Source organism: Anolis sagrei, chromosome Y (assembly GCF_037176765.1).
Source record: "Anolis sagrei isolate rAnoSag1 chromosome Y, rAnoSag1.mat, whole genome shotgun sequence".
NCBI classification, from domain to species: domain Eukaryota; kingdom Metazoa; phylum Chordata; class Lepidosauria; order Squamata; family Dactyloidae; genus Anolis; species Anolis sagrei.
The window spans coordinates 32,736,461-32,763,306 of NC_090035.1; the positions used below are offsets into that span (position 1 = coordinate 32,736,461).

Genomic DNA, 26,846 nt, shown 5'->3' on the forward strand with positions numbered 1-26,846 from the left:
TAATGATAAACAAATAAGTATAAATATACAAAAAACAACAACCAACAATCAATAATAATAATAAAATTTAACCAAATATAACTAAGGAAATCTAACCAAATCTATCTAAGGGAGGAAAGCAATGGCAGCGCAAGGTGTGAAAGGGAAAGCTCCACAAGCAGCAAAGATACAAACAAAAAGGGACTAATTGACAGAAGAGCAGTTCTGAATCATATACTTGCCGAAATCAAAAAGTTATCAGCCAAGCAGGACGATCAACACAAAGAACTACAAAAAGAAATCCAGAATATGAAGACAGACTTAAAAGAAGACATAAGTAAACTACCAGAAGATGTAGACAGAATGAAAAAGGAAAACCAAAAGATAATCAACACCCAAGGAAAAATGGATAACAGAATAAATAAAATAGAAAATCTTACAAAAAATCCAGCAACAAACAACTTTTAGAAAACAGAGAACTGGAATACCAATTAAAAATTAGAAATTTAGAGGAATCAAAGAATGAGAATGTCAAGCAGATAATGACTGGACTTCTAGCAGATTTGCTGGAAGTGAGCACTGAAATAATAGGACAGGACATGGACTGGCTATACAAAGTCCCGACTGGATATGCCAAAAAACAAAACAGCAAGGGACGTGGTGATCAATTTCTGCTGGAAGAGCAGAAGGGGCGTAATTCTTAAGGAGAATGCAAAAAACCCAGTATTCACAAAATTGTCATTATGAAAAAAGTGACCCAGCAAACGCTAGCCAGGCGGAGGAAATACTCACTCCTAACAGAAGAACTAATTAAAAGGAAAATAAAATATAGATGGGAAAAAACAGAAGGCATCACGGTCACTCTTAATGACAAAAGTTACTGGCTGAACTCAGAAGAAAAGGCGAGAACTTTCTACACGGACCATATAAAAGTTAAGGCACAAGAATCTTCACAAAGAAAATGTCAGAACAACACGAAGGGGAAGAAATCCAAAGACTTCAAAACAAGGCAAGACGGAGAAAAAGATACGGATGAGAAAGAGGGTGAGGATACAGAAGGAAGGCACAACAAAAAAACGGAATGGAAAAGAGGAAAGAGAACTAAAGAGATTAAGAGAGTTCTCACCAGAGAATTATCAACTGGTGCTGCCTCAAGAAGTCCTACAAAGGGAGATGGCAGAAAATATTCATGAGTAGAAACATCAGAATATACTCTAATAACATTAATGGCCTAAATCCTCCTAGTAAGAGGAAGAAAATCTTCAATTTTCTAAAACAAAAGAATCTAGACCTCATCGCACTCCAGGACACACACTTTGCAAGTAAACATACAAAACATTTGACACAAGAGAGACTGAAGAAAGTATTCCACACATCATGCTCTAAAAAAAAAAAAGAGGAGTGGTGATATTTGCTAAAGATTGGCTTAATCCAAAACAAACTTTTAAAACCCAGAAGGAAGATACATCGGTATTTTAATTGAAATAAAGAATCAAAAAATCCTATTCTGTAATATTTACTGTCCAAATGGCTCAAAATTAAAATTTATAAAAGAATTAAAAAAGGAAATAGACAACCACACTTGGAATGAGCTAATAATATTAGGGGATTTCAATGGAGTGGTAGATGTATCTATGGACAAAAAACCTGACAGAGCATGCTTATTGCCCCAAAAATTTCTGCAACAGTTAGAGAATCTAAATTTGCAGGATATATGGAGACACCACAAAGATACAATTAAAGACTACACATATTATTCCGGGAGACATAATTCATGGCCCCGCATTGACATGGCATGGGCCACTAAAACATTGACTTTAGAAATAAAAAAATAAGCATAGCGGCAAGAACCTTTTTAGACCACTGTGCTCTGGAAATCACAATTAGAGGGAAAGAAACATATTTTAGATGGAGATTGAAAGATCACCTATTTTTAAAAAAGAAAAAGACATTAAAAATAGATTGCTACTAGAAGAATATCTAAAATTGAACAAGGGCGAGGAAACATCTATAGTTACACAATGGGAGGCTATGAAAGTAGTCATGAGGGGCTACCTAATTCAACAAGACACAATCAACAGGAAAAACAAAAATAAGGAAACTAAAGAAATTCTAGAAAAACTAAATAAAAATGAGAAACTACTTTAAAAAAACCCTAAAAACAAAAAACTAACTCTTATTTCAGAATCACTCAAAAAACAACTACAATTATTACAAACTGAAAGTCTAGAAAAACAAATAAAATTTGTGAAGGTAAATTATTTTCAAGATGCCAATAAAATTGGCAAATGGTAGCAAGTAAAATGAAAGAGCGAAAACAAAAACAGTTAATTAACAATACAAGTCCAAGGGAAAATATACACAGAAGGATGCAGCATTACAAACCAATTTCTCAAATTCTATAAAGAACTATATTAAAGGACAGACATAACAGAAAATAAGATAACAAAATACCTATGTGTTTTAAGGCTACCTAAACTAACAGATACCCAGAGAGGTATCCTAAATGGCCCAATTTCAATGTATGAAATTGATGAAGGCATTAAGAAGCAAAAAAAAAAACAAAAAAAAAACACAAAGCCCCAGGGCCTGATGGCTATACGGCTATATTCTATAAAACATTTAGAAATAAATTAAGCCCCCTATTACAAAAAATTTAAACAGCATTCTAGAAAATAAAATCTTTCCTAAGTCATGGGAGAAAGCCAACATAACGTCAATACACAAAGAAAGAACAGACCCAATCGAAATCCGAAACTATCATCCTATCTCATTATTGAATAATGACTAAAAAATATTCTCAATAAACATGGCTGAAAGATTAAAAATATTTTTGAAGGATTGGATATCCATAGAACAAGCAGGTCTTCTCCCCAGCAGACAAATTAAGGATAACACAAGAATATTAATAGACGCATTAGAATATTATGAGAAATATAATGAAAAGCAAGTTGCCCTGCTTTTAATTGATGCCGAAAAGGCTTTCGACAAAATTGATTGGAACTATCTAAAGTTGCTAATAAATGAAATAGACATAGGATTTCACTTTAAAAACGCTGTAGAAGCAATCTATACAAACCAAGAAGCCACCCTAGTAATTAATGGCCAAGAAACAAAAAAATCAATTCACTTCACCCAGGTCACATGTTAGGAGTGCCCGCTTTCACCTTTGTTGTTTATCCTAGTGATGGAAACACTAATAAGGAATTTAAATGATAGGCTTGGGCGATCAAGAAAAAATTTGGTTCTAAACTCGTTTCGTTTCCAGGGAGTGCTAGCGTTTCGATTTTGATAGGACTTACAGAATTTCCATTTTCAAAATTTTGAAATTTACAAAATAATAACGAATCGATTCGTTAATGGCGGAGGCAATTGCGCAATATGCTAAAAAAAAACCTCCAAATGGGACAGGGGGAACTTCCTTCTCCCTCTGTTGTTGACTGTTGGTGTGATAAAACAAACAATTATATAATATTATTATATTACATTATTGTATATTATATTAAATTATTATATATTATATTATATTATATATTATTATATTATTATATTATATTATTATATTATATTATTGTATATTATATTATAATATATTATATATTATTATATTATTATTATAACAACAAAAATAGCTAGAAGCACTTAATTCAGTGTATCTACTTCTAGTATCAAGAACTAAAGTCTATAGCAAATTGCTGTGCCAAAAACATAATTTAGCAAATAATCCAGATTATCCTGGTATATAATCTGGGATAAGAGCAGTTCAAGCAAACTGCTTCAGAATCACTGGGTTAGAAAACACAAGAAAACATTGGGTGGAAGCAAGGAAAAGTGTTCTCAAAAAAATGTCCCAAGCCCAAAGCATGCCCAAAAGCAGAAGATTAAGTCAGAATGAAATGTCCATCCAAAAACAATCCGATGTGGACTTCCGGGTGCATGAAGATGGCGGAGAGTCGCACACACTAGAGCTCTGCAAAGTGTGTGAGCGTTGGAGTGGATCGGGTAGAGCTTTTGCTCCCTTCCCAACTGTGAATCGATACAAAGGGAACAGCGAAACCGGGTGGGTCAGCCGATGGTCCAAAAGGGGGTCTTCTCCTCAAGAGGAGATCTCTGAACGGACCCGGTATTGACCCCGAGGTACGGCGGATCGCTCCAAAACGCAGCAAGCCGAAGAGCCTGCATATCTCCGGCCACATGCATTTTTAAACTAAGAAGGAGGAGAAGGAGATAAGAATAATAAACAACTAAAGGGAAGAAGGTGGTATCGGAAGAGATCTATAAAGATCTTCCCCAAAGAGGTGAAAGAGAATAGAAAAGAATAATAGCTACGGCTAGCGTGGAAGGAAGAAAAAGGAGGTGGAGGGATTGAAAGAGGAAACCCAGATAAACAAATAAATAAAGGAAAAGTAAGGTAAGAAGTGAAAGAAGTCAAAAGAATTAGAGTGGAAAGAGTGGAAAGTAACTCAAGAATTCACGAATCCAAGAAGGAGGAAAAGGAACGAAAGGAGCAAAAGAGAAGTTTAAGGAAGAGAAGGGAAGAGGAGGGAAGAAGAAAGTGACCAATAATAACTAAGCTGGAATAATTCTATATATTCTATATACATATATACAAAAACATAAACTTTGAAACCGCAATAATTACAATAAAAATTGATGGAAACCTAAATATAATATAGAACGAAACTGAGCTGGCAAAGGAGTTGACAAAGATAAAGACAAAGGTAGACTGACCTTGAAACAAGGGAATGTTTTGACGAGAGGACTGAGAGGAGTCTAAAGGGAGGAGGGAGACGACCTTGGAGACTCCTGTCGCCGCGTTTGAGAGTCTGCGCCATTGCGCCATCGCGCTGCCCCCCTCGCCCCCACCAGGCCGAGATAAGGAGGAGGAGAGGAGTGCACGTGGAGAAACCGCGCGGGAGCGAGCGAGACCAGCGAGCGAGCGAGCGAGACCAGGAGGAAGGAGGGGGGTTAGAGGAGGAAGGAAGAAACGCGAGAGAGAGCACAAACAACGTGAGAATTGGGGAGAGCAAGAAAATAACGCGAGAATAAGGCTAAAGACGCGAGACTTGGAGGGAGAAGAAAACCAGGAAGTGGAAATAGAAAACATCGCGAGAAGAAGAGAACCAGGAAACAGGAAGTGAAAATAATAATCAAACAAATAAGAGAATAAAGCACAATAAGAATAAAACGGAACAAAGAGGAAGACGAGAGGGGTCGCAGAGGAAGAAATGCAGCGAGGGTAAGGAAGAAAGACCAGCTTACTGAAAGGGGAAAAAACAAACGTCAGAGGCTCAAAAATAAAATAAATAAAAATAAAAATAATAAAAAATAGAGGAAAATAATAATAATAATAAATAAATAATAATAATAATAGCAATTGAGAAATATAAGTTGGACAAATAAACAAAAAATATTGCATAATTAATTATCAAGAATATATTAAGAAAATACAAAAATAATAAATAATAAATAATAAATAATAATAATAAAATAAAATAAAATAAAATAAAATAAAATAAAATAAAAATAAAAATAAAAAAGCTGGTGAATTAAAAGGGGGAGGAAAAAGTATACAAAGGAGGACTCTCATAGAAAACTATAACTGAAACTAATATACCTTGTCTTGCACAATTAGATAAAGAAGCATAGAAAGAAATCAGAACAAGATTAAAGACATTCAGAGAAAATAAGAGAACAACTCCTTGGTAAGAAGATGTATAACACAAGGAACAAAACAGATAAGACTGACAAGACTGACAAGACAGAGAAGAATGAGAAGGGCGACAGAGAACAGAAGGAAATGAAAAGTACTACAAGAAGAGTCTCTCTGCCAGAGGAACAAACGCTGAAAGATTTACTTGAGAAAATGACAGAGAAAGTAATGAAGGAGATACAATCAGTGAAGGAGAAACAAGACGCGGCACAGAAAGCATCCCAAGAACAGATGGCAGATCTGAAAAAGGAAATAAAAGAGGAAATTGGAGGAGTGAAAAAAGAAATAACATTAATGCAACAAGAATTCAAAGACTTGAAAATGGAAAAGACAGAAATCAAGAAGACTCAAGAAGCCATGCAGGGAAAAATTAGACATTTAGAACAGAAAACAGCGAAACTAGAGGAAAAGTGCGAAAAGATGGAGGCGAAAGAACTGGAATTTCAATTGAGACTGAGAAACATTGAAGAGGACCCAAAAGAGAATATAAGAGACAAAGTGATTGATATTCTAGCAGAATTACTAGAATATACAGACCAAGAGATGCAAGACCAGACAGACAGAGTTTATAGAGTAAATACAAATTTTGCGACAAGAAACAGAGTAGCAAGAGATGTGGTGGTGCACTTTGCAAAGAAAACCACAAGAGACGAAGTTTTGAAAGTAAACAACAGAAGAACAGTATATTATAAAGGGAAAAAAATCATCATATTGAAAGAATACCCAAACACAGTGTTAACGAAAAGGAGAAAATACAACTTCTTAACGGAAGAATTAAAAAGACGAAGAATAAGATACAGATGGGAACGAGAAGAAGGCCTGATGGCATCTTATAGAGAACAAAGGTATTGGATCAAAAGTGTCGACAGGGCAAAAGAATTTCTAGAAAAGATAAAACGGGAGGAAAAGGAAAAGGACACAGATCCAACAAAGGGAAAAGCGAGAAAAAAAGAATTAGAAGAAAGAAAAAGGGAACAAGAGAGGGAGGAAGAAGAGAGAGAGTCGAACATGGTAAAGACAAATGGCATACAAAATCTGGATGGACTAGAACGAGATGGACCCAAAGAGGAGGAAATAAGAGAGGAAGGACCTGAAGAGAGTGAAGGGGAGGAAGAAAGGGAGAAAGAGGAAATAGAAGAGGAGAGGAACGAAAAGGAAGAAGGGACTAGAGAAGAAGACAACAAACAATGAAAGAGTTAAAACTATATTCAAATAATATTAATGGTCTGAATGTGCCGAATAAAAGAAATAAAGTTTTTTTTAACCTAAAAAAGAAAAAGTTTCATATTATAGCACTTCAAGAAACACATATAAGGGAAGACCATATAAAACATCTGGAAAACAAAAGTTTGGGCCAGTCATTCATATCCTCAGCAAAAGAGAAAAAAAGGGGGGTAGTAATATACGTAAACAGGGACATTCCAGCGGAAATAGCATTTAAGGACGAAGAGGGAAGATTCCTGGGGGTAAATATAAAAATACAAGATTTGAAACTTCTAATCTGTAATATTTATGCGCCTAATGACTCCAAGATAAAATTCACAGAAAAACTAAAAAAAAAGATAGAGGAGCAGGAATATGACCACCTAATAATTATGGGAGATTTTAATGGGGTCATGAATAGGGAACTAGATAGGAGTAAGACAAACTACACCACAAAGAAAACTAAAGACAAAGGAAACCTTCCAAATATAATGATAAAAATGATGAAAAAACTAAACTTAAAGGACGTATGGAGAACAAAGAATGGTAACAAAAAAGACTACACATATTATTCAGCCAGATTTCAAAACTGGTCTAGGATAGATATGATGTGGACAACAACACAAATGATAGGGAAAATAAAGAGCTTTAAGATTTTGCCGAGGGCTGACTCAGATCATTGCCCCCTGGAACTAAGAATAGAACTAGGGGACAAAATAAGAAGATGGAGATTAGATGAAAATTTGATAAAAAGAGAGGAAGACATAGAAAGAATTAGAAATAAACTAAAAGAATATTTTGAACTAAATGATAATATGGAAACAAATACACTAAATCTGTGGGAAGCAAGTAAAGCAGTAATGCGGGGCCATTTTATACAGCAAAAAATAGCCAGAAATAAACAAAAAATGGAAAAGATGAATGGGATTAAGAAAGAATTGGAAAAAGAGGAACAGAACCTCAAAAAAAGCCCAAAAAATAGAGAAATAAATAGTAAATTAGAAAATCTACGTAAGCAATTAGACCTATTGGAATTAGAAGAAAAAGAAAAACAATTAAAGTATTTAAGACAAAATTACTTTATGAATGCAAATAAATCAGGAAAATGGTTAGCGAATAAGCTACGAAAAAAGAGAGAGAAAGTACACATAACCAAAATAAGAGACGAAGATAAAATATACACTCAAGAAAAGGAGATCAGAAATCAATTCTTTAATTTTTACAAGAAATTATATCAGAATGAGAAGATAGATAGGGAAAAGATATACCAATATTTAGGAAAACAAAAATTACAAAAGATCTCAGACGAACAAAGGGAAACACTTAATAAGGAAATATCCGAACAAGAGATAAAAACGGCAATAAAAAATCTAAAACCAAATAAAGCTCCAGGCCCAGATGGGTTGTCATCGGGCTATTACAAAATTTTCCAACAAGAACTCACACCATATCTGAAGAAAATAATGAATAACATAAGAATGTATAAAGAAATACCAAATTCCTGGAGACAGGCCAATATATCTGTAATACACAAGGAAAATTCGGACCCGGAAGAGGTTAAAAATTATCGCCCCATATCGCTACTTAATGTAGATTATAAGATCTTTTCCAGTATCCTAGCGGAAAGATTAAAAATAATTTTGGAAACATACATAGAGGAAGATCAAGCAGGCTTCCTACCCAACAGACAACAAAAAGATAACGTGAGGACAGTAATAGATTTGATCGAGTATTATGAAATTTACCACCAAAAGAAAGTAATGTTTATGGCCGTGGATGCCGAGAAGGCATTTGATAATGTCAATTGGGATTTTTTTAAATTTTTAATGAGGGAGATTGATATGGGGTACTATTTCCAAAATTCAGTGGAAGCAATTTATGAAGAACAAGAGGCCAAAATTATAATTAATGGACAGGAAACAGACAAGATTCAGATAGAAAAAGGAACCAGACAGGGCTGCCCCTTATCACCGTTAATATTTGTCTTATCATTAGAAGTACTGCTAAAAAGAATAAGAGAAGAAAAGACCCTAGAGGGTGCTAGAATACAAGGATTGGACTATAAATACAAAGCGTTCGCCGACGATATAATTTGTATTATAGAGAACCCAAAAGAAAAAACAGGAAATTGGCTGGAAGAAATAAAAAACTATGGGGAAGTGGCAGGATTTAAAATAAATTTGGAAAAAACTAAAGCAATAACAAAAAATATCGGAGAAAGAGAAAAGGAAGAGATACAAAAGAAATGGAATGTGCACATTGTTCCAAAAATAAAATATTTAGGGATCCAGATAACAGCAAAAAATCTACATCTGTTACAAAATAATTATTTAAATAAATGGAGGGAAATTAAAGAGGATATGAAAAAGTGGAAAAAATCAAATTTATCATTAATGGGAAGGATCGCTTCGATTAAATTGAAAGTCTTACCAAAAATGATATTCCTATTTCAAAATTTGCCCATAATCAGGAACATGAATGAGATTAAAAAATGGAACAGGGATATCTCTAAATTTATCTGGAATGATAAAAAACCAAGGATACATTATAAAAACTTAATAGAACAAAAAGAAAAAGGAGGATTGGCTGCACCGGACCTAAAAACATACTTCGAAGCCTGTGCTCTAACATGGGCCAGAGACTGGACCATGTTAAAGAAAAAGAAATTATTAACATTAGAGGGGATAGATCTAAGAGCAGGGTGGCACCATTATACTTGGTATAAAGGGAAAGAAAAAGAAAAAAACTTCGGGAATCATTTTATAAGGTCTGCAATTCTAAAAGTGTGGGAGAAATATAAATTAAAACTGTACAATAAAACACCAATTTGGATATCACCTCTGGAGGCAACGCAAAGAAGGTGTCTGGGGTGGAATGACTGGCCTGTCTACAAAGAAATACTAAAAACTAAACAAGGGGAAATAGAAATAAAAGAACAACAAGAATTAGTCCAAATCGACAAAAATATATCATGGTTCCAATACTGGCAAATTAAAGAAAAATTTAAACTGGATAGGAAATTAGGATTCGCACAAGGAGACGAATTCTGGGATACCATCATGAAAACAGAAAGAAAATTAATAACCAAATTATACAAAAAATTACTAGAATGGCATCTGGAAAAAAATGAGGAGAAAAATTACATGAGAAGATGGAACGAGAATATTCAAAGAAATATTAGAAAAGAAGAATGGAAGGTAATTTGGAAAAAAAGATTAAAATTTACATATGCAATAGAACTAAGAGAGAATTGGGTAAAAATATCGCAAAGGTGGTATTTGACACCGAAGAAATTGGGCAGAATATATAATAATACAAGCACGACCTGCTGGAAATGTAAAAATAAAGAAGGGTCCTTTTTCCATGCATGGTGGACGTGCGACAAAGCGAGAAAATTCTGGAGGGAAATACACAAAGAAATTCAATCTATGATGAAAATACAATTGCCATTGAAACCAGAGATCTTTCTGTTAGGGATGTATAATAGAAAATTAGATGAGAATAAAGATAAAATACTATTCTTGATATTAACAGCAGCAAGGATGTGCTACGCCAAAGTATGGAAGCAAGAAGAGATACCAGAGATAAATGATTGGGTAACAAAAATATTGGATATAAGAAACCTAGACAAGCTAACTTTTCTACTGTTAAAGAATAAAGAAACCAAAAGGAAAGAAACGGATTGGAGTGATGTTACAGAATATCTGAAAAAGAAGAAAAAAGAAATAGTATTATAAGAAATACAAAAATAGACTGAATTACGCCAAAAAGAGGGAAAGAAGAAAACTCAAGGACATAAACAGCAAGAAAGCTGATAAGATCTTCCGAAGATACCAGGAGGTCAAATTTTAATTTTTCTTTTTTGTTTTTGTTTTTGTTTTTGTTTTTCTTTTTCCCATTTTTTCATTTTTTCATTTTTTTTCTTTTTTTTCTTCTATTGCTTCTTTTTTCCTCGCTAAGTTTTATGTTTTATGAAAATCTCAATAAAGAATATTTTTTTAAAAAACAAAACAAAAACAATCCGATGTAAGAATCCAGTCTTTAAACTGGCCATGGAAACAACATTAGCCATGATGTCAAGGCTGATGGATCACCTGGCCCCCCTTCTGGAGGAATCCCAGCCCCACGCGGAGTCACCGTGGGAGGCGAGCGCGGGGAGCAGCCAGATCCTGGGGGCAAGATGTAGAACCCAGGCAGCCCCGAGTGACGGAGGAGAGGGAATACCACGGGGGGATGCGACGACCCCGCAAACCCTTCCGGTAACAATCCCAGCCGGTGCAGGACGTGGCACGGGGCAACCCGGAGCATTGTTTGGGCAACCAGTGGCCCCGGGAGGAATGGCACATGTAGGCGGCCGAGGTGTGCAGCTCCAACCACCACAGCAGAGGAGAGAGGATCTGCGTGCAGAGTTCGGAGGTAGATCCAAAGACCTCGACTTTTTCCTGACGATAGTGAGAGGATACTTGGAGGACAACGCGCACGCATTCAGGTCGGAGGCTAGCCAAGTGAGAGCCGTGGGAGCAGTGCTGAGGGGAGGCGCAGCAAGCTAGTACGTTCAAATCCACGCCTGGGGCGACCCATGCTTGGGGTCAGTGAGGGTGTTCTTAGCTGCACTGGAGGCACGCTTTCGGGACCCCCTCGAGCGCGTCAAGGCAAGAGATAGGCTGAAAACTATCACTCAAGGCCAAGAGTGATATCACTCAAGGCCAGGAGTTTGCCAAGGAGTTCCAGCTGCTTGCTGAAAGGGTCCCAGGGTGGTCGGCCCAGACAAAAGTAGAAATCTTCAAAGAGGGCTTGAGGAAGGAATTGCTGGCCTGGGCGCTTCACCGCGACGACCCGGGAACGATCCAAGGATGGATCCAACTAGCCGAGCGGGTCGAGTCGACGTTGACTCAAATCAGGAGGCATCGAGGAGCGGCGGCGCAGACCGGACCGCCAAGGATGGAGAGCCGGAAGCCTGGAGGGGAGCCGCCCAAGAAAGAGCCTGCGAGCGGAGAGAGAAGCCGGCAGAACAGGTGCTTTATTTGCGGCCATTTAGGCCATAAAGCTTCCGGCTGTTGGCAGAGGAAGGGGGGGATCCCCCACGGCCCAAAACGAAAGCCGCTGCTGGAAAGAAAGCGGAGGAATGTTTCCCCCTGGAGGCCCCAATGGGATCCTTGGTGAGTCACAACCCTGGAATGTTAGTCTTCCCCATCAGGCTAGAAGGGATGGGTAAATGGGCCAGCTGCAAAGCCTTTGTAGATTGCGGGTGCTCCAGGAACATAATGACTCCCGAACTAGCAGAGGAACTGGAATGCGAGAAGATAACTTTGCAGATCCCCATAGCTTTCACCCAATTAGATGGGTCGATGGCATCAGGCGCCCTGGCAAGGTTTGAAGTTAGGGGAGTGAAGTGCAAAGTGGGCGGCCGGGAGGGTGAGATAACATTTGTTATCTCCCAATTAGCAACATACAACGTAATTCTGGGTATGCCATGGCTACGAGGAGCAAACCCTTGCATAGATTGGGAGGAGAGGAGCCTGAGATTCCCAAAGACGCCAACGGGAATGGGTAGCCGAGGTGAGGAAAGCAAGCCAAAGGGTTGGGTGCAAGACATTCCCCCCCAATACCGGGACTTTGCTGATGTTTTTGATGAGGAGGAAGCTGACAGACTACCTCCCAAAAGGAGGGTTGAGGTGAAAATTGAACTGCACAAGGACGCTACACTCCCTTAGGCCAAAATCTACCCGATGTCGGCTAGGGAGATGGACGAATTGAAACAGTACATAGACAATAACCTCCCGCAGGGTTTCATTGAGCCTTCCGATTCCCCCCTCGGGGCCCCCGTGCTATTTAGACAGAAAAAGAACGGTTCGCTTCAACTGTGTGTAGACTACAGGGGGCTAAACGCCGTGAGCACAACCACCTGTTACCCTCTACCCCTAACCAAGGACTTACTATCTAGACTGGTGGAGGGGAGGGTATTCACGAAACTGGACCTGGTCGAGGCTTACCACAAACTCAGGGTGAAGCCAGAGGACAGGTGGAAAACTGCATTCTCATGTGCGCTAGGATTGTACCAATTCTGTGTTTTACCTTACGGCCTAAAAGGAGGGGGAGGAGTATTCATGCAGATGATCAACCAAGTGTTACACCCATTATTGTACCGTGGGGTCTTTTGTTTTATTGATGATGTAATAATTTTTAGTAAAAATGAAGCGGACCATACCCAATTGGTGAGGGAGGTACTCCAAAGGCTAAGGGAGGCAAAATTGTTCGCCAAACTAGCCAAATGTGAGTTTAATAAGAAGCAAATTGACTTCTTAGGGTATAGGATATCCCACAAAGGTATTGCTATGGATCCCACGAAGGTGGAGGATGTGAGAGCATGGGAGCCCCCAACCACACGCAAACAGCTACAGTCATTCTTGGGGTTCACAAACTTTTACCGATCATTCATAAAGGATTTTGCCCAGCTCACGTTACTACTCATAGAACTGCTGAAAACAAAAGGGAAGGGGGAGTCAGCCAAAACACGATCCCCAGGGGCTAAGCTAGTATGGTCAAAGGGGTGTCAGGATGCCTTCGAAAAGCTAAAGTGCAGATTCACTGAGGAACCACTTTTAACACACCCGGATACGGCCAAGCAGTTCGTGCTGCATTGCGATGCATCCAATTGGGCATATGGAGCAGCACTTATGCAAAGAGATTCTGAGGGGAAATTGAAGCCTTGTGGGTTCCTATCAAAAAAATTCACTGAGACAGAACACAATTGGCCGATTTAGGAAAAGGAGGCACTAGCGATAATGAGGGCACTGGAATGTTGGAGGCACCTGTTAGAAGGGAGCAGAATCCCATTTGAGGTGTGGACTGATCATAGAAACCTACAGTACCTAACATCTCCCTGCAAATTGTCAGCCAGATTCGATGGGCTCAGTTCTTCTCACGTTTCCAATTTGAATAAAAATTCCACAAAGGTAAAAAGGTAAAAACTGGGTCGATCTTCTCCCGTATGAAGAACTAGTGTACAACGCAGCCCCACACTCAACAACAGGGGAGTCCCCTTTTAAAGTCGTGTATGGCCAAGAGGTCTCTACCCTTTCAAAGTTGCCAGAATGGGAGGAAAGAGAGCAGAGGAGGGAGGAGGATTGGGCAGACAGAATGAGGTTAAACACCAATAATCCACTTATAAAGATAACATAATGAATAAGTCCAACAAATAGGTAAATTGTGAAACTTAGACTGTTCAATTCACAGTAGTCACAAAATTAAGCAATATGAAATAAGTTCTGTATAGTCTTTTAGTGATGTCGTTGTATGTTCATGAATCAGCCTCCCACGACCGGTTTCGGCCTTTGCTTTAGGCCTTCTTCGGGTGGTCTGTAATTTTACATACATAAATACATTTTACAATTGTGTAGGTTGAACATAATGAAATAAAATGCATTTAGAAATACTTACAAAGTTCAGTCTTTTACATATGTTCTCATAAGAGATACTTAAGTTTTTTTGCAATGGGATCTAGGTAAAAGGAACAAATTGTGGCTATTAACATTTAAACGTTACATATATCAAAATAAATGTTTTACCAATATATTTCACCAAATAGGTGTATACTCACAAGATACTCTGCTTCTAAGTTTGATTCTAATTGCGAGTATGAACAGGCTCTGGGGGTTTCCTCTATTTAAAGAGGAAAATGCACATCAGATGTAGAGGAGACAGAGAAGTTAATTAAAGGCTCATTTAAAGTTATAGGTGTAGAGGAAGTCACCACTAGATGGCGTTGTGAGTAATGTACTCCCCAGGGATGTGTAGTATACAAGGGATAATATAAAAAATCTCAAGGTTATATATAGCAACTGTATGAATTGTATTCATTAAGACCGTGTGGGTGTTCCGTCCGTAATCTGAAGATCCAATATGTTTCCCTTTGTAGGAGTTTAATGTTAAAGTCCATGTGTTTGGATTGTGTGACTACTTCTAATATGTGGTATTTGAAAGATTCAGGATTGTGCTGTAGATCATCAAAATGTTTATACAGTATGGAGTCTCTGGAATTAGTTCTAATTTTGCTCCGGTGTTCTATAATCCTAGATTTCACTTCTCGACGAGTTTGACCAACGTACATCAGATTGCATTCACAAATAATCATGTAGATAACTCCTTTAGTTGTGCATGTAGCAAAATGGGAGAATTTAATTTTCAATGGTGGGTGTTGGTGTGTAAATATTTTTGTCTCCACCAATTGGTTACACACTGAGCAATGGTGGCACCGATAATTGCCAATCAGATTTGATTTCATGGTCCGAACATTATGTGTTAAATCTGAATGTACCAAAAAATCCCTGATGCTCTTGGTTCTTTTATATGCTATTAATGGGGGTCTTTCACAGCCCGGGATGTCCCTTATTAGGTTCCAGTATTTTTTAATTGTTCTGATGGCTAAACTGGACATATTAGTGAGAGTAAGTGGCCATATTAATCTTTCTACTCTAGGTCTAGTCTTGTTCTCTAGAAGTTTAGACCGGGGAATATTGGCTACTTTTAGATAAGATGATTGTATTATATGTTCAGGATATCCCCGGTTTCTAAACTGTCGTTTCGTTACCTCAATCTCCTGAGTGAAATCCTGTTGGGTCGAGGAGTTACGTTTAATCCTGAGCATCTGTGAAAACGGTAGATTATTTTTTAATGCCCAATGATGGTAACTATTGTGGTGTAACAGAGAGTTTCTATCCGTGGTTTTACGGTGGTTTCTCACCCTCAATCGGTCGTTTTCTTTTATAATCATGACATCCAGGAAAACCAAGGATGTGGCACTGATGTTCCCTGTAAATTTGATATTGTGGTGTACTGTATTGATCCAGGATAATAATGTTTCTGCCTCATGATGTGAGTTTATAATGATGAAGATATCATCAATAAATCTGCAATATTTGATTATGCTATCCGCTACAGGGTTATATGCACGATTCAGAATTATATTGTTTTCCAAATTATCCATAAATAAATTTGCTATTGAAGATGCAACAGGGCTGCCCATGGCCACTCCTTGTATTTGAAAATAATATTTTTGGTCAAATTTAAAGAAATTTTTTTCGAGAATGATATCAAGGAGGTCCAACAAAAAGAAAGTGGGAGGGTGACAGTTTGATCTCCTGTTCACTCACATACTGTGCGTGCCTCTTCTATTGGAATGCTGGTGTATAATGAAGTTACATCTATGGACATCAGAACAGCATCTGTTGGAATCACCAAGGGTTCAATGATATTGATAAAGTGTTTAGTGTCCCTAACATAAGATGAAGTCTGTTTTACAAAGGGTTGTAAATGGTAATCCACAAATTTTGCTAATGGTTCTAGAATGGAGCCTGATCCTGATATGATAGGACGGCCCGGAACTGGCCTGATGTTCTTATGTATTTTCGGTAGAATATACAGTACAGGGGTTCTGGGCCATGGAGTGTGTAGATACTTATACACATCCTCTGATATATATCCAAGCGACAGTCCTTCCATTGTCACCGTTTTTATAATAGATTGGATGTGATGTGTGGGATCCCGTTCTATATTAAGATAGTGTTCTCTTATTGATAATTGTCTGTGGATCTCATTAATATAATCAGTATGGTTCATTAACACTATGGCTCCACCCTTGTCAGCCGGCTTCCAAATGAGGTTTTTGTCATTGGCTAAACTACGAAGCGTGTTCCACTCACTGTTGGAAAAGTTTGTACTGTGTGTCCCTTTATTTTTTGTGAATGTGTGACAGAGTTCCTCACATATTGTTTTTTCAAAAACTCTAAGTCCTATATGGTCTGTGCTAGGAAAAAAGTTACTACGAGGTTTGAAGGTAGAAATAGTGCTGTTTATAGTGGTCCCAAAATGCTGTCTTAATCTGATGGTACGAAATAGCCTAGCTAATTCTATACGCATCTTAAATGGATTGTATTTGGGTTTAGGGACAAATGTTAGTCCTTTATTAATAACATGCTTTTTCTGAGGGGTTAAAACTCTGTTGGATAAATTCACTATTAAGTTTTCCGTTTCACATTTGGAGCCTCTTGAAAAAAACGATTAGGTTTGTTTCTGATACGACCCGTACGTCTAGGTATGTGGCTGTTGTCCCTCCTGTATGAGGCCACACTATGTCCTGAACTATCCGACATAGAACCTGTGTCTTCTTCAGAAGTGAATTCACTAAACCTTACTTGTTTTCTAGAGTGGTAGTGTTTGGAATATAGCCACTGGTAAACTTTGTTGTTCTTGTAATCATTTTCGTCCCTTTCAAACTTTTTCAGTTTAAAAGATCTAAGTTGTGTGGAAAATTCCTTGAGTTTATTTGTGAGGGTGTCCAAATCAATTTTAAATTGCGCATCAGAGTTGAATTTCTCTAGCACACCTAGAGACTGAGTTTTTATAAATACATAAAATGTATTTATGTATGTAAAATTACAGACCACCCGAAGAAGGCCTAAAGCAAAGGCCGAAACCGGTCGTGGGAGGCTGATTCATGAACATACAACGACATCACTAAAAGACTATACAGAACTTATTTCATATTGCTTAATTTTGTGACTACTGTGAATTGAACAGTCTAAGTTTCACAATTTACCTATTTGTTGGACTTATTCATTATGTTATCTTTATAAGTGGATTATTGGTGTTAAACCTGTCTACTAAGGAACCCATTCATATTGTATTGTTCCAAAGCATTGCTTTGTTATGGCAGAATGGCTACAGGAATTAAGTTTTGATGATAAATTCAAGGAATCTTTAATTAAAGACAGATCACTTTTTGAAACTGGGGGATCCACCCCCAGTAACTCCAATAGGGTAACCAATTGGTGGAGACAAAAATATTTACACACCAACACCCACCATTGAAAATTAAATTCTCCCATTTTGCTACATGCACAACTAAAGGAGTTATCTACATGATTATTTGTGAATGCAATCTGATGTACGTTGGTCAAACTCGTCGAGAAGTGAAATCTAGGATTATAGAACACCGGAGCAAAATTAGAACTAATTCCAGAGACTCCATACTGTATAAACATTTTGATGATCTACAGCACAATCCTGAATCTTTCAAATACCACATATTAGAAGTAGTCACACAATCCAAACACATGGACTTTAACATTAAACTCCTACAAAGGGAAACATATTGGATCTTCAGATTACGGACGGAACACCCACACGGTCTTAATGAATACAATTCATACAGTTGCTATATATAACCTTGAGATTTTTTATATTATCCCTTGTATACTACACATCCCTGGGGAGTACATTACTCACAACGCCATCTAGTGGTGACTTCCTCTACACCTATAACTTTAAATGAGCCTTTAATTAACTTCTCTGTCTCCTCTACATCTGATGTGCATTTTCCTCTTTAAATAGAGGAAACCCCCAGAGCCTGTTCATACTCGCAATTAGAATCAAACTTAGAAGCAGAGTATCTTGTGAGTATACACCTATTTGGTGAAATATATTGGTAAAACATTTATTTTGATATATGTAACGTTTAAATGTTAATAGCCACAATTTGTTCCTTTTACCTAGATCCCATTGCAAAAAAACTTAAGTATCTCCTGACGTTTCACCCCGATAAGGAATCTGCAGCTGGTGGCCTTGGAGGGAGGCAGTTGTCTGGTGGCGGGAAGCTTTTGCGCGGGGTTTTGGGTTTGGCGAAAGTTCACGTTTTGAACTGGTGGGAGTGTATATAAGGGATCGCCTGCTGCGACCAGGCAATCCCGGCTTTTTTGTGTCTTAGTATCTGATAGTAAAGTTCTTTGTTTGATTATGATGGAAGTCTCGTGTCATCATTGAGCCCAGCTATCGTGAGCTGACAATATACAATAATAATATACTATAATAATATTATATTTTATATTATATTATATTATATTATATTATATTATTATTGTATAATATTATTGTATATTATATTATATTATTATATTACATTATATTACATTAAACCGTTTCAAAGCGGTTTAAAGATTGGATTCTTACTTCGGATTGTTTTTGGATGTTTTGTTCTGACTTAATCTTCTGCTTTTGGACATGCTGTGGGCTTGGGACATATATGATATATTATAATATAATAAATACAATTATAATATAATATAATAATAATATAATATAATAATAATATAGTAATATAATATAATATACAATAATATATTATTATTGTATATTATATTATATTATTATAATATTATATATATATAATGTTATTATACTATATTATAATTAAGCTGTTCCTCCTAATCCTCCTCCTCCTCCTGATTCTTCTCCTCTAGCAGGCTGCAGGATTCTGAGTTATATGGCTGTGTGGAAAGGTGGAGTTATCTGAGACCACACTGCCATATAATCCAGTTCAAAGCACGTATTGGGGGATTTTCTGCTTTGATATTCTGAGTTATATGGCTGTGTGGAAAGGTGAGTTATCTGAGACCACACTGCCATATAATCCAGTTTAAAGCACATATTGGGGGATTTTCTGCTTTGATATTCTGAGTTATATGGCTGTGTGGAAAGTGGGTTATCTGAGACCACACTGCCATATAATCCAGTTCAAAGCACATATTGGGGGATTTTCTGCTTTGATATTCTGAGTTATATGGCTGTGTGGAAAGGTGGGTTATTTGAGACCACATTCCTGATAGTTCGGCTGATCGACTGATCAGTAAACATATTCATGGATTTCCTACTGTTATATTAAGACTCTTACCCATGCTGTGACAGTAATCTCTCTCCCCCCCCCCCCATTTAAAAAGTTTGAGGACCCCTGATATATAGTAATAATAGTTTGAAGCTGCTGGCCAGGAAGACAGCATGAGGAAAGAGTAGGGAAGCAGCAGAGCAAAGGTGGCTGGCAGGAGGGGAGATACCAGAAGTGGGGTAAATGCGCCACTTGCTAGCTTGCTACCGGGGAGGGAAGAGAAACGGAGAGATTGTAAAACTTGCACCAGACATACAAAAATAATTACAAAATAATTACAAAAATTGGAAAAAATGTTTCGATTCTTAATTACTCCTCACACTATTCCTGCATGGCTTGATATTGGATCGTAAACTAATTTAAATAGGAATCCATAACGAAATACAAAAATAACGAACAAAACCGCCCAAGCCTAATAAATGAGGATAAAAACCTAAAAGGAATAAAAATCATAAAGCAACAATACAAATTGAGGGTGTATGCAGACGATGTTGTTTGCATCATCGAAGATTCGGTAAATAATATTAAGGACTGACTAAAGAAAATTGATAGTTTTGAAAATCTGGCGGGCTTCAAACTGAACAAACAGAAAACAAAATTACTAGTTAAAAATATGGATAGAAAAACACTGCAAGAAATTTCGGGAATTAAAATCGTAAATAAAATAAAGTACCTAGGGGTTACAATATCCAAAAGCAATGCGGCATTAATAAAAAACAATTACGGGCCTCTATGGAAAAAAATTCAAAAAGACATGGAAAAATTGAAATATCAAAATATATCACTCCTTGGTCGTATAGTGATAGTTAAAATCATGATTCTTCCTCAATTATTATTCCTATTTCAACCTTTACCAGTGATCAGAAATGACCACTTATTTAAAAAGTGGAATTCGGACATAACAAAATTTATATGGAAGAACAGAAAGCCAGGAATAAGCTTAAAATTACTGACGGATGAAAGAAAAAGAGGGGGTCTGGGGTTACCAAATTTCATTTACTATGAAGCATGCAACTTAGTTGCGATAAAGGAATGGGCCACCCAATGTTAACATTAGAAGGGCACGATCTTAGAGCCAGATGGCACAGTTATATGTGGTACAATAAGAGGAAAGTTGAGAAAAGCTTAAGTGACCACTATATAAGAGCTTCGCTAATTAAAACATGGGAAAAATATAAGCCCAGATTTTTTAGGAGTACCCCACTGTGGATTTCCCCAGTAAAGGCAAAACACAAATGGGAGCTAGGCGAAGGAAATTGGTTAGCCTGCCAACAAATATTTTTTTTAAAAGAAGACGGAAATTTTACACTAAAATCCTTAGAGGAGATTAAAAATCTAAATGGAAAAACTATATGGCTAAATTACTTCCAAATACATCAGGGATTTAAAGAAGATGAAAAGCAGGGTTTTGGTCAAGATCAAGACTCTTGGGAATTAATTATGAAAAAAAAGAAAAACTAATAAAAATTTTATACCAACAATTGTTATTATGGTCAACGGAGGAAGAACAAGTTAAAGACTCCCTCTTGTCTTTTTGCTGAATGTAGTATTTGTTGGATTTTCTTAGTTGGTCTGTAGATTGGTCTGTAGATGTTGTGTTTCCTCATCAGCTTCTTTATGCAGTCAGTAGTTCCCTTGATGTATGGCAAGAACACTTTTCCTCTGAAGGGAGCAAAGACTAGGTGATTGGATCAGTTGCTGCCAGCAATGGCTGTTTCCCATGCTCTTGATTTATAGTACTCAGCTACAGCACATGTGTTTCTAAAGAGTGGTCTGATTGCTGTGAGACTTTTCAGCAATCCTTGCTGACCTACCCCTTGCTCCTTGTTCTCTTCAGCATTCTTGAAAAGTAGGAACGACGTATGTTCTTCCCTCCTCTTCCCCTTTTTCTTCCACTTGAGGAGGCCTGACCATCTGACCAGAAAATCCAGCCCCTTCCTTATCAATCATCTTCTTCTCTTCCTACTCCTTCTCAGAGGTGGGCTACTTGCCCTGACTGGGGCCTTCCTGGCCGACCCGGAGCCAGTCGCGGCACACCGCCCCAGTGGAAATGCGTCCGACGGGGGCCGGTTCCGCGTGGGCGGCTGTCCCCTTCTGGGAACCACTTCCCCGAGGTGGGACCGGGGCGGGGGGGGGGGGAATCTGCGCACCCGGTGCAACCGATGATAACCCGCCGGGTTGAATCCTCCAGACAAAATGCGTGGGCCCCACCCGTTTACCTCTTAACGGTTTCATGCCCTCTTGAACACTCTCTTCAAAGTTCTTTTCAACTTTCCCTTACGGTACTTGTTGACTATCGGTCTCGTGCCGGTATTTAGCCTTAGATGGAGTTTACCACCCGCTTTGGGCTGCATTCCCAAGCAACCCGACTCCGAGAAGACCGGTCCTGACGCACCGGGGGCCGCTATCAGCCACACATTGTCCGCGGGCTGTACCTCAATCAGAAGGAAGAAAACAAAGGAGCAGCGCCGGGGAGGGGGTCTTCCGTACGCCACATTTCCTGCGCCTCTTATGTCAGTAGAAAAAGGAAAAACAAGGAGGCAATAGGGCCTCTTCGAGGAGAAGATGGGGCAATGCTGACAGGGGATAGGGAAAAGGCAGAAGTACTTAATACCTTCTTTGTCTCAGTCTTCTCACAAAAAGAAAGTCATCTTCAACCTCAGCAAGACGGAGTGGATGAGGGATTTGAAGACATCCAACCCCAAATTGGAAAACAAGTCATACCTGGCCGCTCTAAATGAGTTCAAGTCCCCAGGGCCAGATCAACTACACCCCAGAGTATTGAAGGAACTAGCGGAAGTCATTTTGGAACCATTGGCAACCATCTTTGAGAGTTCTTGGAGAACGGGAGAATTTCCAGCAGATTGGAGGAGGGCCAATGTGGTCCCAATCTTCAAGAAGGGAAAAAAGGATGGCCCAAACAACTACCGTCCAGTCAGCCACACGTCAATACCAGGCAAGATTCTGGAAAAGATTGTTAAGGAAGTGGTCTGCAAACACTTAGAAACAAATGCGGTCATCGCTAATAGTCAACATGGACTTATCAAAAACAAGTCATGCTAGATTAATCTGATCTCTTTTTTTTTGATAGAGTTACAAGCTGGGTAGATGCGGGGAATGCCGTGGATGTGGCGTACCTGGATTTCAGTAAGGCCTTCGACAAGGTCCCCCATGACCTTCTGGCAAGGAAACTAGTCCAATGTGGTCTAGGCAAAACTACGGTGAGGTGCATCTGTAATTGGTTAAATGGACGAACCCAGAGGGTGCTCACCAATGCTTCCTCTTCATCCTGGAAAGAAGTGACGAGCGGAGTGCCGCAGGGTTCCATCCTGGGCCCGGCCCTGTTCAACATCTTTATTAATGACTTAGATAAAGGGTTAGAAGGCAGGATCATCAAGTTTGCAGACGACACCAAATTGGGAGGGATAGCCAATAGTCCAGAGGACAGGAGCAGGATTCAAAACGATCTTGACAGATTAGAGAGATGGGCTAACAAACTAAACTAACAAAATGAAGTTCAACAGTGACAAATGCAAGATACTCCGCTTTGGCAAGAAAAACGAAATGCAAAGATACAGAATAGGGGATGCCTGGCTTGAGAGCAGTACGTGTGAAAAAGATCTTGGAGTCCTCGTGGTTGTTGTTCATTCGTTCAGTCGTCTCCGACTCTTCGTAACCTCATGGACCAGTCCACGCCAGAGCTCCCTGTCAGCCATCACCACCCCCAGCTCCTTCAAGGTCAGTCCAGTCACTTCAAGGATGCCATCCATCCATCTTGTCCTTGGTCGGCCCCTCTTCCTTTTGCCTTCCACTTTCCCCAGCATATTTGTCTTCTCTAGGCTTTGCTGTCTCCTCATGATGTGGCCAAAGTACTTCAACTTTGTCTCTAGTATCCTTCCCTCCAGTGAGCAGTCGGGCTTTATTTCCTGGAGGATGGACTGGTTGGATCTTCTTGCAGTCCAAGGCACTCTCAGAACTTTCCTCCAACACCACAGCTCAAAAGCATCGATCTTCCTTCGCTCAGCCTTCCCTAAGGTCCAGCTCTCACATCCGTAGGTTACTACAGGGAATACCATGGCTTTGACTAGGCGGATCTATGTTGCTAGTCTGATGTCTCTACTCTACTCTATTTCCCAGTTGTCAGTCATTCTTGTTGCCATAATCTTGGTTTTTTTGATATTTAGCTGCAACCCAGCTTTTGCGCTTTCTTCTTTCTTTCGGCCATCAGAGTGGTGTCATCTGCATATCTGAGGTTGTTAATTTTTCTTCCAGCAATTTTTACCCCAGCTTTGCATTCATCAAGCCCCGCACATCGCATGATGTGTTCCGCATACAAGTTAAAAAGGTTGGGTGAGAGTATGCAGCCTTGCCGTACGCCTTTCCCAATCTTGAACCAGTCTGTTGTTCCGTGGTCAGTTCTGACTGTTGTTACTTGGTCCTTGTACAGATTCCTCAGGAGAGAGACAAGGGGGCTTGGTATGCCCATCCCACCAAGGACTTGCCACAGTTTATTATGATCCACACAGTCAAAGGCTTTAGAGTAGTCAATGAAGCAGAAATAGATGTTTTTCTGAAACTCCCGGCCTTTCTCCATTATCCAGCGGATATTGGCAATCTGGTCTCTTGTTCCTCTGCCTTTTCTAAACCCAGCTTGAACATCTGGCAACTCTCGCTCCATGTATTGCTGGAGTCTTCCTTGCAAGATCTTGAGCATTACCTTACTGGCCTGAGAAATAAGGGCCACTGTATGGAAGTTTGAGCAGTCTTTCGCATTTCCCTTTTTTGGTATGGGGATATAAGTTGATTTTTTCCAGTCTGATGGCCATTCTTGTGTTTTCCATATTTGCTGGCATATGGCATGGACAACAAGTTAAACATGAGCCAACAATGTGATGTGATTTCAGCACACCTGCAACTGGAACCACCTGTCTATGTGGGAACAAAAGGATGACGTCTTTCAGCAGGATCCAGATGTCCTCTCAGATTGGCAAGGCATGGCCAGGAGTGAGCCACCACATCCATCCCTGCATACCAAGCCAATTGTTTCAACGCTGAAGATTAAAGCTTCAGAGGCGCTGCCTACCAGCAATCTGCTGAACTCAACATCTCCTACCATCATAACGAGACGTGTTCAACCGAAGAACATTGACTTTGTCACACCACAGCAGACTCCTCAGATGTATCCCTACACACCGGATTCGCAATTGGGCTTCCTCCTGCGTAATCCCAGAAGAGATATCAGAGACAAAGGCGTCCAGAAATTCACTGACTGGCCAGACAACTACCTCCTGTGGAAAATTACCTTCAAGAGGACCATCCGAGATTTCAAATTAGAAGCAGATGAAGAATTGTCTCTTCTTATGGCGTGGCTTGGATCCAGCTCAGCCGACAACAAGTTAAACATGAGCCAACAATGGACAACAAGTTAAACATGAGCCAACAATGTGATGTGGCGGCAAAAAAAGCCAATGGGATTTTGGCCTGCATCAATAGGAGCATACTGTCTAGGACCAGGGAAGTAATGCTACCCCTCTATTCTGCTTTGGTTAGACCACACCTGGAATATTGTGTCCAATTCTGGGCACCACAATTCAAGAGAAATATTAACAAACTGGAATGGGTCCAGAGGAGAGCGACTAAAATGATCAAGGATCTGGAGAACAAGCCCTATGGGGAGCGGCTTGGGGAGCTGGGCATGTTTAGCCTGAAGAAGAGAAGGCTGAGAGGGGATATGATAGCCATGTATAAATATGTGAGAGGAAGCCACAGGGAGGAGGGAGCAAACTTGTTTTCTGCTTCCCTGGAGACTAGGACGCGGAACAATGGCTTCAAACTACAAGAGAGGAGATTCCATCTGAACATTAGGAAGAACTTCCTGACTGTGAGAGCCATTCAGCAGTGAACTCTCTGCCCCGGAGTGTGGTGGAGGCTCCTTCTTTGGAAGCTTTTAAACAGAGGCTGGATGGCCATCTGTCAGGGGTGATTTGAATGCAATATTCCTGCTTCTTGGCAGGGGGTTGGACTGGATGGCCCATGAGGTCTCTTCCAACTCTTTGATTCTATGATTCTATGACTGCCAAGTCAAATGGGCAAGAGACATAGGTCACAGTATTCTAACAAATCAATGGGAAGAAATCTGGAATATAAAAATTAAATACACTATCGCTAGTGACCTTCGGGAGAACTAGTATAAAATTTTCTTTCGTTGGTACTATACACCAGAAAAATTAGCCAAATTCAATAAAAACATCACAAATAGAAGCTGGAGATGTGGAAAAGAGACAGGGACCTTCTTCCATCAATGGTGGACGTGCAAACAAATAAGAGGATATTGGAAAGAGATACACCAAGCAACCCAGAAAATACTAAGAACAAAATTCCCACAGGGACCTGAAACATACCTATTGGGCATTACCAACGAAAACAAACTTAATGAAAACCAGGAGAAAATGCTCTTTCTGCTAAGCACAGCGGCAAGATTGCTACTAGCCAGGAGGTGGAAACATAGAGAAACCCGAAATCATGGAGAATGGATTGTAAAAGTCTTCGACATAATCCAAATGAACTGTTTATCTCAAAGAATAAACTGAACACGTAAAAGAACAAACTTGTCAAGTTTTAAAGACTTTATTAGCACACGGGAAATACTAGTACTGATAGACTTATCTTGCATATGAAGTAAAAGTGGAAGAATATGTCAGCAGGAACGAAGAAGACCAACACAGATCAAACATTAAATGTTCTTGGAAGACCATGGGAAGTCACACTATTGGCACAAATTTCTGAGATTTTGGGTCTCTCTTTTTCTTTCTTTCGCTGTTTCTCATCTGTGTGTCTTCTGATTATCTTATTATTATTTATCTGATTATCTTATTATCTTTGATCACTTGTTTTTTCTCTCTTCACCCACCCTGTTTGTATATACTCACAAAACTCAATAAAAACAATTTTTAAAAAAAACTGTAATCTATTTATATATATATAAAGATGAATGTCGTCCTTAGTGGTTCAAAAACGGAAAAACTACTGGACAAAATCTCACCAAATTTGTCCTTCTAATGCCTCATACCCCAAGGTATGACCAACAATCATCAAAATTCCAATAAACACCACAACAAACTCACAAATTCAAAACAACACGGAGCATGCGCACAGGGCTGGGGAGGCTACACGTGTGCAGGAGATCTCCTCCATCGTCCCCCTCTCTCTCTCACCTCGGCAAAACAATCCTCC

The 26,846-nt window shown here is 39.0% G+C and overlaps 1 protein-coding gene and 1 long non-coding RNA gene across 2 annotated transcripts; one reads left to right on the forward strand and one right to left on the reverse strand.

Moving 5' to 3' along the window:
* The first annotated feature begins 5,692 nt into the window (after positions 1-5,692).
* On the forward strand, positions 5,693-6,883 carry LOC137095583 (golgin subfamily A member 6-like protein 25). Its single transcript, XM_067462363.1, has one exon. It carries the CDS (start codon positions 5,693-5,695, stop codon positions 6,881-6,883), a length of 1,191 nt encoding a protein of 396 aa, XP_067318464.1.
* A 7,215-nt stretch (positions 6,884-14,098) lies between these two features.
* Positions 14,099-14,533, reverse strand: LOC137095090 (uncharacterized). Its single transcript, XR_010908787.1, has 2 exons — positions 14,336-14,533; positions 14,099-14,254 (listed from the first exon to the last, which is right to left on the reverse strand). It is a non-coding gene; the product is annotated as an uncharacterized lncRNA (long non-coding RNA).
* Positions 14,534-26,846: the final 12,313 nt, after the last annotated feature.